This window comes from Pyxicephalus adspersus, chromosome 8 (assembly GCF_032062135.1).
Source record: "Pyxicephalus adspersus chromosome 8, UCB_Pads_2.0, whole genome shotgun sequence".
Taxonomy (NCBI): Eukaryota; Metazoa; Chordata; class Amphibia; order Anura; family Pyxicephalidae; genus Pyxicephalus; species Pyxicephalus adspersus.
This window is the reverse complement of record NC_092865.1, coordinates 68,774,791-68,788,561: the sequence shown is the minus strand read 5'-3', so window position 1 is coordinate 68,788,561 and position 13,771 is coordinate 68,774,791. Positions and strand designations below refer to the sequence as shown.

The following is a 13,771-nucleotide window of genomic DNA, read 5'->3' as shown; positions in this document are numbered from 1 at the left end:
CCCCATGACATATGTGTCTCCGTGGGCTGAAATCCCTATAACATATGTGTCTCCAGGCATATTGACACCAGTCTGCATGTTGTCTGTGGAAGGGGGTAAATAAAGGGCCCATAAACAGGATGCCCCCCATAAACATTGATGACATGCAGTAACTTTTCTTATTGAAACTCAGAGAGAGCGAACTGATGGAAAAGGAAATTGACCAAGTGTGGGTAAAAAAAGGCCTTTTTTAAAAATATAGCAATAATCCTAATGTTTACAGCATTAATAATAGAATGTCATGATTAAACCATCATTATTCTACCCCAAAGTCTTCTTAGGAAATCTGTGAATAGTCCAAAACAATACAGGGAACTCAGACTTACTTTCATCTGAAGAGATTTATGGAATCATGCATTGATGGACAGTTTCCAAAAATATAACAAATACTGGATTGCTTAGTTGACATCACTTTAGTGCTATAATGGGAAAAAATGTATTAATTCACAGACACCAATCAACATAACGTGCCAAAAGAGCAAGCTGTCTGGTGGGCTGACTTGCTGCTGCACCTTGGGTCCCTCTTTATTTCACTGAAATGTTATCCACACCATGATGTAACCTGGTTGATCATCAACTAATAATGTTATCAAAAATCCCCTGAGGAAGCAGTAAGGTGAAACGCGTCAGTAATCGCAAACTTTAATTTGATTATAACCTGTTTTGTATCTATTTTGTAAAGTCTATTGGTCTTTTTCCCCATGGATGTTTAATGTCCACTATGGGGGTGTCAAAAAGCTCATCAGTACAGGGCAACAATGCTTGGGAGAGATGCCACTTCAATAGGCACCCCTTTCAAAGCACACAAAGAGTGCTAAAAAGCTTATACAGACTGGTATCAACATAGCAGGGTCTTTATACCATCCACTCCCAATGAGATTTCGAATGTAACATACTTTTTAGTTAGTTCTGGAGGAGAACTTCTTTCTTAGTCTATTCTTTACACTCCCCAAGATTGTTTTAATCTTTCTCTGAAGGACTGTGGGCATTATTTCTTAAGTCTTTCATTTGTATGTGATGTATATATAATTCATGTTAGGGGTTTTGTCAGTACAGATTTGTGTTATAGTTACCATGATTCTATTTTGTATATATTTGTAATATTGTATAGATTTGTATTTATTTTTTAAAAGAGTTTTATTGAAAGAAAAATATACAACATCCAGTTAAGGGGCTGCTTGTGATAGGTTGGCAACCTCTTCCAATTTTGCACCTACACAATGGAGGTCCTACTTCACCAGTGCAAAATCAAAAGCCACAGTAGAGTGTCATGGTCCCTTCCGTGACTGACGTTTGAGGATCTGTGAGACAAGCTGCATGTGAGGTTATCTGACAGTTTCTCTTTGGTTTTACTTGTTTCTGTGTTGTTGTTTGTAATGAGCACACCTCTTGTATCAGCTGGTGGTCATTACTGCTCCTCCATTTACTCTGGCCTCACACTTCATGCTGTGCGGTTGATATTCACTTCTGGGATGTGAAGAGCTGGTGTGTTGTCCTCTCCAGAGTTCCTGCTTCTTTATTTTGCCATTAAGATAAGTTGAATTACTTTTGGTGTTTTGTTGTTCTCTGGTTGTTACTAGGCCTCAGGAGGACACTGGTTCTTTCATCAGGGAAGGAACCAGTAGTCTCAGGCCAGTCACTACTCCTAGGGCTGTACAGGGCTACTAGGGCCTAGGTTCCAGTGTACGAGTATTCCCAGCATCAGGGGATATTCATACTATCAGGAGTTAGGGCTAGGTTAGGGTGTCTGTAGGGGGTGACCATTCCCTTTTCCCTAGCCATTGAAGGCCTAGTTCCTTGTATTTACCTTTCTGTTTCCCTTTCCGCCTTGTTACTTTTACCAAGAGTTGTCCGAAAAAAAGATTCCACCTGCCCAGGACCGGGTAATGAATTTAAAATCCAACAAGTCTTTATTTTTTTTTCAGTTAGAATCTAAAACATTTTACGAGGGATGAGCGAGCAAATTTTTTAAATTTGGTCTCGGGAGGGGAGCGGAGCTGTCAGCAGCCCTTTACTACTTGTATGTGTTCTTGGATAGAGTTCCGCTCCTCTGATTGCTGTTGCAGTCCTGTACTATGTGTTCATGGATAGAGTTTCTCTATCCAGGAACACAGTGTGAGTCTCGCTGGCTGCTCATGAATGAATGCAGCGAGGGATAAAACCTCTGATTTTTCTGACAGCCGCGTTCATTCATAAACGCAAGCCACATGACTCCGGACTCTCAGAGGAGGAGTATTCAGGCTGCATTTTTGAATGCAGCCATGATAATCTTCCTATATTGATTTCCTATGGTTTCGCAAAAATTTGACAAAATTTTGCGAACCCATCGGAACTTTGAGGAAATTTTCACGAGAATGCCAGAGGCATTCTCAGTAATCCCTACATTTTACAAATGCAAGTTATTTTCTCCTTGGATTGTCGTGCTGTACATACTATTTTTTTTACTAACTGACCTTAAACAGTTACATAAACATGAGATTGAATAGGGACACCAAGTTTATTGTGCAACATATCATCATTTAGTCTGCACTCGCCACAAATCACCATGACAGACAAGTTGTAAAGAATGAGATTAGTTTTGCAATATATTCTTTATTTAACCAATTAACAGGGGAATTATTCATATTTAAAAGAAGTAACTTTGAAGTCCCCTTTGACTGAGAGGTATGTAAGTTTATCATAGCCATGACGATTGGGAAAGGAGATTTCATGACCATCAGGGAGCTTCACATCAAATTTGTCACCTGCAAACTTGATTGAGATCTGCAAAGGAAAGGAAAGTCCTGGATTAATAAACTATGCTTTACCTAAAGAATTCAATTAACCAATTTACAACATATAACTTATTTTTTAATCAGAATTGACTTCAATCTTAACTATCTGACCAACACTATAAGTGACCAAGCAGCCTTTCCACCTCCTAATTTTGAAAATTAAGAAATAGAATGTGGCTAGAAGGGGAAAGCAGAATGATCAGAACTGCTAACAACTTCTAACAGCCTTGGGAATCTTCTGTATCTGCAGAAGATAACTGGGGATTATTTTAAAGCTCATTTACTGCTAGTTTTTTTTTTTGCAAATATTTTTTTTTATCCACAGTTTTATTCTACACAGTTAGGATCCATTCTGAGACTATGATCTTTTGGGTAGACATTTCTTCACTTCCTACCTATGTGACACCAGGAACGCATATTTGGAAAACTGTTGCCACAAGAACAGGCAGCACTGAAAACATTCTAACACCTTCCCAGCCTACTAAATGAGCTTCTGCCTTGGCAGTAAGTAGGGGAAACCTTTTCAATGGGAATAAAACATTTAAACATTGAAAAATAGATAAAAGTATTGTAGGGATGTGGGGCAAACAATAAAGATACTTTGGCCAGAATGCCTTCCCCTTTAGGAATCCAGTATGTGAAACTATTGTATTTCGTTTTCCTTACTGTGCACCAGAATAGATTCTTTGTAACAATTCTCTGTACCTGAAATATGTAATACATGTAATATAAGTTTTTATGGCCCATAATGTGTCAGGTGACTCTGATCTCCTCACCTTGACATCTGTTCCCGGTGTAAAGCACACATGTCCACTTCTTTGCTCTGATTCCCAGCTGTTGCTTCTTTTGGAGTTGCATACAATTACATTTTCATGTAGGCGTGGGTTAAAATGCAGACCTATATCACTGGAACTGCTGCCTAAGTTAAAGGAAAAGCTGTAAAGGATAAAGGAAGGAACATTAGAAGAACAGGTGATTCAGTATAACCATGCATGATAAAACTGCCCATATACTTTGGATAGCAGTCTGAAATTAAGGACAGTGTGACCAATACATTTTCTTTATTTTAACCATTTGCAGACTTAGAATGCAGCATTCCCTAAAAAAAACATTTAAAGCGTACCTAAACTCAGAACTTTCACTTGGTAGACAACCCTTTTATGTAAGGTAAAACTTCTGTTGTTTGTTTTTTTTTAAGTGCAACACCCTTTTTTTTTTAAAAAAAAAAGCATGGCTCCCTAATTTTGATTGAATGGGAGCGCAAAGCCTCCAAGGATACCTACATCTTGCATCCAGGGAGGCTTTTGGGTGCTTCTTCTACACATGCCGGGGCATGCGCACAAGGAGCCTTTTTGGGCAAAGAAAAAAATTTGCCGATCTTACGCATGCGCAGCAAGTTTTTTTTCCATCCTACATCACCCAATCCTGTGCCTGGGTCTGGTGACGTAGGATGAAGGACTCGGAAAAAGAGATGAATATGGCGGCACCCAGAGTGCCGGCTCCAGGACGAATGCTGGGGTGAAGGGGGACCTGATGCAAGACACCCCCAGATGGATCGGACTGCCATTCGGGATTTAGGTAAGTGTATTTTTTTTTTGGCAGTTTAGTTTCTCTTTAAGTCTACAGAATATTCAGTATGCTGTACTCCTTTCTAATAGCACTCCCACTACTGTCAAATCAAAGCTTCCAACCCCCTGCTCCCCAACCTGCAGACCTTCAGTACTTGGGCCCCTAAATCCCAAGCATTCAGTAGCCACTTACTCATAAAAATATTTATTACCCTGGGTTGTATTAGCTAGAGGCTTCTGATTTTTCTTACACTTTCATCATTTTCTGCATTGTACTTTTTCTCTGACATTTAATATTGGATCTGAATGGATGGAATACCAAATGTCATGCTAGTCATTTATAAGAAGACTTGTAAAGGGACTGTAATGGCAGTGATCTCTAGCAGTCTCTTCTCAGATTGCTTAGATAGAAAGAAGTATAGCAGGATGGAGTTACTTCTTAAAGTAGAACTTAACCCCCCCAAAAACGGTTCTGTATTGCCGAATGGATAGGCTATGTTTCTTTTGCAATAAAATAAACATACTTGCCCATTTGCAGATTTTTATCTAAACCTTTCCTTGCCCCATTGTCAGCACTGGCATCTTCACCTGGCACTCTGCGTTCTGGATCTTCAGCCTTTTTGATTGTTTTGACCTTAATAGCTCACTAAAACGAATTATAACAGCTCCCTGTACATTGCAATGATGTAACAAGTCAGATAAGTTTGTTTTATTGCAGAAGATACATTGCCTCCTATTTGCAATAAAGCCTGCTCACAATTCTTATTTTTTAAGTGTAACTCCACTTTAATTTAAATCAGTAGATGAATGTGTTGGCTCACCAAAGAACGAGTTATCACCAAATAAAAATATTCCACTGGTGATCACTCACATTGATATTCTGATACAATAATTGAGCTGGCACCTAGAGGTTCCTTTCTATACCTTCAGCAGCTTTAGGGGCTCTTTGTGCCCAAGTGCTGGACAAGGCTGCTTGCTAAAGTTCATAATAATCTTGGTATCTAGGTAGTGCGAAAGCTTGTGCAAATGTAGCCTTGCATGGTGCCAAAATGTATGGTGCACGAAGGATAGAGGCAAACTTCTACTCTATCAAGATAGGAATATTTGTCTTATTAGAAGAAGGTAATGGCAGTGACACATTGTTGTACATTGTACCTGGAAGCAGCTTCTTTGTCTGTAGATGTGTATAATACAATCATATTCAGCATTAAAGAAGCACGGGTGTACTGCAGAATAATGCTACATCAGACTTACTTCTTGGCATCACCTGGGAGTTTTCCTTTCAGCTTTAATCCTTCTCCAGATTTGAGCTCCAAATTCACGATTTCAAATTTCTCCTGATGGAATAATAGTAGTAAGAAAAGACTTAGAGAAGTTCTAAACAACTTTTTAAATTTAGGGTTGCAAATAGGATAAATCTTTACATCTCTTTATACAAAAATTTTACAATTTAACTTATTAACTATCAGCTCTTTGTTCAAATTTTTTTTTATAATCTCTTGCTCTCCTGTCTACTCATTCTCATGTTCTAAAAAAAGTGCATTGCTCTGGAAAGGGGGGGGGGGGGTATTAAAAATCAAATTTTAGGCCTGATAATTTAAAAAACCCAAAACATTAAAAAAAAATTTTAAAACTTTTTGATACACATTGTCTATAGGTGGCCCTTTTAAAACATTTGCAGCTCACCAGTTTGGAGTTAGCTGTAAATACATGTATGCATTCGTATGTGTGTGAGTAGGCACTCATAATATTTTGACTTAAATAAATTTGAAAAAAAGAAAAGTAAACTTTTTTACTACTTCAAGTAGGCTGATTAAGTCACTCCCTGTCTCGCTGTGGCAGATTGATGAATGATATCGGGGGACAGTTGTACACGTGTCAGATTAGACTAATGTTCGTGCATTTAGGAGTTATCTGATGTGTGTATATAAACCATGACGTGTCATTATCTGCTCTATCTATTGATATAAGTAAATAGAAGACATCCTAATATATATTGTAAAGCCATAAACATGTAGAAGAGATAAGTGTATCATACTAAGCACCTGTTGCAATAAAGACTACACAGTTTCAGAGATAGAAAGAATGGGACAGCTGGCATACAAAAGGAAGAGGGCAAAGTTACATATGTACATAAACCCCATGAATAAAATTTGTTGTTCACTTGTGGTCTGGTAAAACTCCCAGTGATCCCTGATCCGTGTCACACATGCCAAAAACATTTGTGTCTGGAGGAAAAGAAGTTTAAGCTCCGGATAAGGAAAGGATTCTTCCCTGTAAGGTCTGTGAAAATGTGGAATGGGCTCCCTCAGGAAGTAGTTTCAGCAACTACTATAGATTGTTTTAAGAAAAAGCTGGATGATTTCTAGAAACACAGAACATAACTGGGGATTAAGGATTTAAAGTAAAGATAACAGAGACTGTTCTTCCCGGGAACATCTGATTGCCTCATGGAATCAGGAAGGATTTTTTTTCCCATTGAAGCAAATTGTACCCGGGGTTTTTTTTTTTTATGTTTTATAGGGTTTTATATCTGGGATATGTTTATTTCCCTAGTGGTTGTACTTGATGGATTTATGTCTTTATTCAACCTAACCTACTATGTAACAAAATAACTATGTAACTATGTAACTATGCTGATCTGCCAGAAGTTCAATAACCTGTAGTAAACTGACATTGCAGTGCATTTGCCTTCCAAGCTGTGTTATCAGCCCTGCTGGGTTTCTGAACAGAAAACTTCCCTCTATATTATGGACAAGAGAAGAGAAGGTATGTTCTACACAAATAAGCAGCATGGAGGGGGGACATGGCTCCTCTATTAGCACGGTATAGTTAGTGAGCATTGTTACCCTAAGACAGGTGAAACAAGTTCAAAATAATGCAGCCACCGCATCCAAGGGCCGATATGCTGCAATATATACATTTTTGTTCTCGGGGTTTTTAAGACAGATTTGTAGCGATGAGGGGTTGGACCAGATTCCAGATTTTCCTTTATTGTTGTCTGACTACCAAAGGTTGATCCTCAATTTTTCATTGTGCTAATTACTAAGTGACCAGGAATATAGGTGAGGAATATTCTACAATTTTGAGATGCTACAAGAACAGAAAAAGAGGGGAAAGATCAGCCACCACCTGCAGGTCCTTATTATCCACGTGCAACCTTCTATGCTGTCTAAAGCCCAGTTGCTAAATGGATAATTCTCTGCCCTGCCACACTAACATTTGAATTAGTTTTTTATTAATAGAACTTTTTTTTAAGATTAACTTTAAATATTTATATGGTGTATGATGTATGGTACAAATGATCCAGAATTTGGTGTCAGAAGAGCAAAAACAGTACGTAAAAAGTAAAACAAGCCCCTTGTGAACAGGCCCGTTCTTTTGTTTTTTTGTTTTTTTTGTTTGTGTCCCCCATTTATATTTGTTAACCACTGTAATTGTCCCAATGACCGGACAATCCCTTCCTGATGAAGGGAATTTTTCTTACTTTAACCAGATTTCCACTACATCTCACGAACAAAGATGATAATCCATCAGGGTTTATCATTCCATAATCTAGCCATTTTACAAATTTAGAATCAAACTTTAGCTCCTGTGCTTTGCCTTCAAATCCCTCCCACCTACCTTGTCCCACCTACCTTTCTGTCCTGATAGAAAAATATACCCTAGCCATTCCTCCAATGACTTACATTTATAACCTCATCACATGCACGACTCCAAGACTTTTCTAGCGTTACCCCAACTTTCTGGAAAGGTCTTCCTCTTCCTATTCTGCTTGCTCCTACTTATTGTTCATTTAAAAGAGCCCTCAAAACCCTGTATCTCTTAAAACCTGCGTACCTGTCTTCTATATTTTCTTACCCACCAATTCCTATGCCCTCTCCTATTGAGTGCTGCTTCCCCCACCTCTTAGATTGTAAGCTCTTTGGGACAGGGTCCTCTACTCCTTCTGTGTCACTGTCTGTATCTGTCTGTCATTTGCAACTTCTATTTAATGTACAAAGCTTATAATATGTTGGCGACATATAAGTACTTTTTAATAATAATGTTATAATATTTATTATTATTAATATTATTATTAATAATGATAATATTAACTCCCATTCAAGTATATTCAAACATGGGGCAAAATTGCTGATTGCCAGCTTTTTTTTTACATGATTAAATTGTGACATTGTCCATACCTCCCAGTTTTAGGAGATTACAATGAGGGACAATATAAACTATAAGCAAATAAAATAACTCTACCACATCTACATTTTGTGGACCATAAATAATTATACAATAATGCAAAAAAATCACTAATTAAAGCAAAGCTACAATTACTTTCCTATCCCTGTTCCATTATAAAGAGCCACCATCTTCCTTCTTCTTTTCGATCTTTGGCTATCTTGGTGTGCATGAGAAATTTAACAGCCAAGTAATGATAAAGCAAGTAAGAAGGGTTTTTACCTGTCCCCTCTGTAATAACCATCTGCCTATAATAAAATTAGGACTTTAGTTCCAATTAAAATGACAAAAACTTTTTTTCACAACTACTTCACTTTCATATTATTTTTTAAAAACAATAAATGGAATCATCAAATTCCTTAATAAAAGAATTTTGGAAAATAACACATTTTAACAGTTAGAACAACTTATTTTTTTTAAGATGTATAGATCCATCCAAAAAGATGGAGAACTGAGAAGGAAAAAGGAACAGAAGGACTTGGACAGTCCGTGCAAACCAGGAACAGTTGGATGCAATGCATTGTGCAATAGTGGTGGATATATTACTCTAGTGGTGGATATATTACTCAAACACAATAATAAAAACCTTTTATGCAGCTCACATATACACAAATATAAGCCGTGAATAAACTACAATAAAATGGCCTGTATTGCTTTAAACCTTGTGAGGGTCTGATCTCAGTTGTAGCAGTACACATACTACATTACAAATGAATCATACCCTTCTATTTAGTTTAAGTATTTAATGCCAAAATTGTGCAGTCCCCTGCTGATCACCAAAAAATCGCTGTAATTGAAGCCGGCTATTAGATTGTTAAAATATGCAGAGTCTGCAAAATATGTCAGCGTTATATACGATAAATCCATAGTAAAAATAGTGAGAATAATAATAATAAAATAGGATTCATGATTGGTGGAATTCACTGATAAACCTATATATTATTTAAAAAAGTGAATTTGCCTATAACGTATCATATTTTCCTGATCTTGAAAGAATTAGAGGTTGATGCATTCATAACTTAAAACACGTAAGCAATAGAATGTCAATAAATCCAACCTGGTTTTGATGTAGGTTATTACAATTTTCACACATACTTTATGTAAAAAAAACATTTTCGAATAAAAACAAGTGATTAAGGCATTTAGGACAATAATAAAAGTTTGGCCCTGTACAAGTGTCTGATAAATGTCAGAAGATTGTTGGTGGAAATGATCTTTCTGAATGGACGAACACTGTATACACTGCGCCATTCTGTTCTATGAGCAGTGGGGGTGGCGAGTAAGCGGCACTCCACTGTGATCTGCTCCCTAGGAGTGAACAGCCGTCATTCATCAATCTGCCATGACACACTGATAAATGGCATTGAGGGACCACTGTACACATGTCAGATTTTCCCCGAGACGAGCACAACCATTCATCTCAGGCGTGGTGGAGCATCTCCCCTTTCCGTCTTTATCATGGCTGTGATCAAGACAGAATGGGAGCTCAGAACCTCCTTCTGAACATACCCTTGCAGCCTCCAGTGATGCATAATGTATGTATCCCGGAAGGCTCCATGATCAGGTCATGTGCAGAAGGAGCCCTTTCTTTAATGGAATAAAAGAAAATGCCAATTTTATGTATGAGCAGCGAGATCAGCAATCTTTTTCCCAATCTACATCACCTGATCTTGTACCTGTACAGTGCGAGATCAGTGATGTAGGAAGAAGAACCCTGAAGAAGAGAGAAGAAGATATCGTCGCCCGGCACGTCCTCTGCACCGGGCTGAAGACAGATACCAGGACAACATGGGACCCAAACAAAGAAACCTCCCAACAAATAGATGGATCTGTGGGATTAAAGGTAAATGTGTTTTTTTTTTTTAAGTTTAGTTCCGCTTTAAGCTTTGATGCACACAGGCTAGATAATTGTCTTCCAAGATGAACGTTCATAATTATCTTGGGCAAGAATCAATTGTGTCCACAGCAGTCATCCAATACATGTAAATCCATGAGTTCTGCCATGGATTTACATGTATGAGCTACCTAAATACTGGGCACTTTTATGTGTATGCAATACTCAGGGCCCCTTACTTACTGCAGGGCCCTTTTTTTACTGCACGGCCTCATTTGACAGAATAGCAGGGGTGCAGGCAGAAAATAAGTTGTGCATTTTGGCCCCCACTTGATTTTTGTCTAAGACCCATTTGTTTTGAAAATTGTCCATTGATGTTCAATGCAGGGTCGTTCCGTTCCTCTGTTTCCAACACAGTCCATTTCCTCCACTGCTACCTCTATGCCCCCTATTATTATTATTATTATTATTATTATTAAACAGGATTTATATAGCGCCAACATATTACGCAGTGCTGTACATTAAATAAGGGTTGCAAATGACAGACAGATACAGACAGTGATACAGGAGGAGAGGACCCTGCCCCGAAGAGCTTACAATCTAGTAGATCACCCTACATCACCCTATTACCATCACCTTATCATCCCCCTTAGCCATCAGGCAGCCTCTCACGCACACACACAGGACCTAAATCTTCCCTAACCCCTTAATCCTTTCCTTTTTCTGGAGGATGTTGGAAATGTGCCATACAGGGAACACAGAAAACAATTGTTAGCATTACTACCTGCAGTTCTAGAGAATGATCTGACAATGCATTATACATACATGTGAATTTTCATTGCACAAATTTCCTAAAAACCAGTAAAATCACAAAGCACACACATTGAAAGGTACAAAAAACACAAAAACACAATACAAAGTATAAAGGAACATTAGCTAAATGAATTATGTACTGAAATGTGAAAATGGTTAAAGTTGGACTTACAGACATGGTGGAGCAGGTTTAGGTAGACACACTGGAAGGCTGCACAAATTCCTTCTCATTGACCGGTGCCCTTTTATATATCCCATTTATTTATTCTATCTGTTCAAGTTACAATTTAACTGATATTGATGTGGGTGTAGGCTGGACTTTGATCAGTGTCAGTTTTCTGTGTCTCTGTAAATCTGGTCATCTTTACTGGCAGACGGCCAGGTCACTGGGTGATACTACCTGATTTATCACAAAGAATTCAAGTTTTGCAATAATCAGTGACATCATCAGTGTCTCCCTGAGACAGGAATCAATGGACAATTGAAAAATGTTAAACAATGAAAAATGAGAACAGCGCCCATGTAAAAAATTCCACCTTCCTTCACCCTTATTCTGTATTTCATGCAGGATTTGCGTCAAATATTTAGAAATGATTTACTTCACTTGGGGTTGGATGACTGAGCAGGTTTCCAAACTTTAAGGTACAAAAGCTTTAATTTAATTTTTGAATTTTTGAATTTAATTTTTGATTTTTGAAGTAGAACTCCAGCTAAAAAAAATCAAAATAAAAAGGATTAGTCCAGAAATGACCCCCTAAAGCAGCGGTCGCCAAAAAGTGGTCCACAAGAAAATGTTGGTGGTCCACAAAACTTTGGACATTATTTGCAATTTTTATGTTTTATAGGACCTGGAAGATTCCTACAAGGGAATGTTTGATTCTCTGTTTTATAAATAGAACCTTAAATGCTCTCCTAACTTAACTATAATTCAACCCATTTCCGCTAAGCCTGTGTTGTCCTGGACCCACGTAGCCTGACTGGACAATGAAAGGAAAAACAACACAATGCCGATCTCTCTGCCACTCCTTCCTTATTACATGCTTCTTGTCAGCCTGGTACTGACTCATTTACTAAAATAATTAAGTTTCCATATCACTTACAACTGTTCTTCTTCAAGGGATAATTCATTTAGCCTGGTGAATGTACATTTCACTTTGCAGAGAATAACCAATCAGAATTTTTTCTTGTCTATATTTGTTGGCGTCAGTGGAAGATCTTCTCATTTACTAAGCTTAGTGAGTTTTCCCTTGCAGGGGGATAATTTACTTTGCTATTTGAACAGCTTATGTTGATTTAGTAAATCAACTCCATTCACACCTTGTGTTTCTATTTCATTACATTTCTATAAATGATATATAATGATGATATTCACAATATTCTCTAATAATTGATATTTGCCTAGGGTTCAGAATAAATAATTAGTAAAATATTAGAGACAAGAGTAAATAAAATTTTGTATCGATTTGGGCATTTTTAAGACATGTATCTTCAAAGAAAAAAAGATTAAAAAATGTAATCCAAAAACTTTATTTATGAATGTTGTGAATTATTATTATTCATATTATGAATATGTTTAAAAATATGTTCTTTCTAACTAAGCATAAAAACAACTGAATCTCCACCCAATGAAGTTAATGTTTACAACACACCCATGTTAATATATGTCTTTACCTCAATGTCTTACATTATAGTGCAATAACCTCGCTATATTTTACTAAACGCGTTTCACAGATAAACCACTTCATCAGGAGACGGAGATAAGTCAACAACATGCTTGAAAAATTGTCACAACAATTCTGCCAAAACCTACATTCCCCGCTTCAAACACATTGGAACAATAAGGGGGAGATCATATCTAAAGACTCCCAAGGCATCAGGACATCAAATCATCAATAGTGCAATATTTATATGTATTTATTTTTGTGTACAATAAAAAACGGCCCTCGTAGTCCGTCTGAACAACTGTCCTGGCAGATCCATGGACGAGGAACGATCGTAATGAGAACGATGTTGCATGTACAGCACTCATTCATGCATTGTGCAATCTTTTGTCGTTGGAAAGGATTGTTAAAGATCCTTTCTAATGACATATTGCACGTGTGTATGTACGTAGGACTGGGGTTTAAAAATGATAGGATGAACAGAAGTGAGGGAATTGTATGCACCGTAAACAAAGTGAACCACCAGTGTACATATTCTTTCTTTTGCCCCCCCCCCCCCCCCAGTAGCTCCCCCTAGTAAAGAGAGGCCCATAGCTGTAAGAATTTAGGCGCAGGGCCTAAATGACGGGGGATGGGAGGCCTAGCCCAGGGGTGTTAAGGGTTAATAAAATGTTGTAAGGCTATAGGGGGCTGTGCTAGTGTGGAGGGTGGGGCAGGAGGGGATTAGCAATAGGATGAGTTAAAAGGGGCTAGACGGAAGTGAGAGGCCTTCTTTTGGAAGAAAAAGTTAAAATAAAAATAATTATAATTTGAAAGTTTCATTAATTTTAGCGGTTGGGGTCTTGGAAGGCC

The 13,771-nt window shown here is 37.8% G+C and overlaps 2 protein-coding genes across 2 annotated transcripts in view; one reads left to right on the top strand and one right to left on the bottom strand.

The window, feature by feature from the left end:
- Nucleotides 1–13,771, top strand: part of CHL1 (cell adhesion molecule L1 like) — a 132,292-nt gene that overhangs the window by 9,412 nt on the left and 109,109 nt on the right. The window lies entirely within an intron of this gene.
- LGALS2 (galectin 2) lies at nt 2,612–11,504 on the bottom strand. The gene is made up of 4 exons (XM_072421046.1): nt 11,431–11,504; nt 5,636–5,718; nt 3,590–3,749; nt 2,612–2,802 (listed from the first exon to the last, which is right to left on the bottom strand). The coding sequence occupies exons 1-4, from the start codon at nt 11,434–11,436 to the stop codon at nt 2,656–2,658; spliced, it is 396 nt and encodes a 131-aa protein (XP_072277147.1). The 5' UTR covers nt 11,437–11,504; the 3' UTR covers nt 2,612–2,655.